Genomic DNA, 1,200 nt, shown 5'->3' on the forward strand with positions numbered 1-1,200 from the left:
CCCTCTTTGTTTGGGGGGTGGGTGGCCCCCCCCCCCCCCCCCCCAAGACGTTTCTCCCTCAGGGGATAACCCCCCCCCCCCCCCCAATTACCGCAGCCACAGCCTGCAGGAGGGGTGTGCGGTGCTCTTCGGCTGCGTTGGCCCAACCGGGGTCTGCGCCGTGGGCCAAAGCATCGGCCATGGCTGGGAGACGCCGGTGCTGAGCCCCCCAGTAGAGGAGAGCCCCGGGGTGAAGACTGGGGGGCGGCTCGGGCTCTGCAAGGGGGGAGAAATGGGGACGAAATGGGGGCCAAGCCACGCCGACACATAGCTGGCCACGCCCACAACGCTTCCAGCCACGCCCACTGTACCAGTAGGCCACGCCTACTTTTCTGGGGGCTGCGTGCAGAACCTGCCCACCTCCATTATAACGACAGGCCACGCCCACAAACCACGGCCACGCCCACATTGCCAATAGACCACATGCAGAACCTGGCCACGCCCACCATGTCCAGAGACCCCGCCCATAACCCGTAGCCACGCCCACTTTGAATACAGCCTTTCTGCATAACCTTGCCACGCCCACTATTTTCTTAAGCCATGCCCACAGTACCACAAACCACGCCCACAAACAATGGCCACTCCCACTATGCCCATATGAAGAAGGTGGCCACGCCCACCGTGCCCACTGGCCACGCCCACTCGGCCTAGAGACCATTGGTAGAATCTGACCACGCCCACTATGTCCATAGGCCACGCCCTCAAATCGTGGCCACGCCCTCATTCCCTACAGGCTGCATGCAGAACTTTGCCACACAGTTTGTAGGCCACGCCCACAATGCCCACAGGCCACGCCCACAACCCGCAGACACGCCCACTTTCCCTACATGATGCAGGTTGAAACTGGCCACGCCCACTGCTTGTATAAGCCACGCCCACTTTCGATAGGACACGCCCATTTCTCGCGCTCTCCTGACCTGTAGCTCCGCCCACCTATTTTTCAATACCACGCCCACTTCACAACCGCCCCGCCCACCTCCATTTCAAGCCCCGCCCCTCCGTCCTTTTCCGCCAATACCTGTTGCCTGTGAGCAGCGGGGGGCGGGGCTTACTCGGGAGATGTGGCGGGGTGGGCGGGGCTTTTTAGGCCACGCCCCCGGAAGTCGGGTGACGAATTTCTTCTCCACGTATTTGGCTCTGATCCAATCCTCGCGCTGCAGC

At 62.2% G+C, this 1,200-nt stretch overlaps 1 protein-coding gene across 1 annotated transcript in view; it reads right to left on the reverse strand.

Moving 5' to 3' along the window:
• LOC122192513 (arf-GAP with coiled-coil, ANK repeat and PH domain-containing protein 1-like) overlaps positions 1–1,194 on the reverse strand; it is a 3,001-nt gene extending 1,807 nt beyond the window's left edge. The window contains exons 1-2 of the mRNA XM_042893064.1: positions 1,058–1,194; positions 92–255 (exon numbers count right to left, since the gene is read on the reverse strand). Coding sequence (XP_042748998.1) covers positions 92–181 — 90 coding nt within the window. The 5' untranslated portion in view covers positions 182–255; positions 1,058–1,194. The remainder of the gene's footprint in view (positions 1–91; positions 256–1,057) is intronic.
• Between the last annotated feature and the right edge of the window lie 6 nt (positions 1,195–1,200).

Source organism: Lagopus leucura, unplaced genomic scaffold (assembly GCF_019238085.1).
Source record: "Lagopus leucura isolate 7727_CA_CO unplaced genomic scaffold, USGS_WTPT01 34004-0_obj-0_obj, whole genome shotgun sequence".
NCBI lineage: Eukaryota > Metazoa > Chordata > Aves > Galliformes > Phasianidae > Lagopus > Lagopus leucura.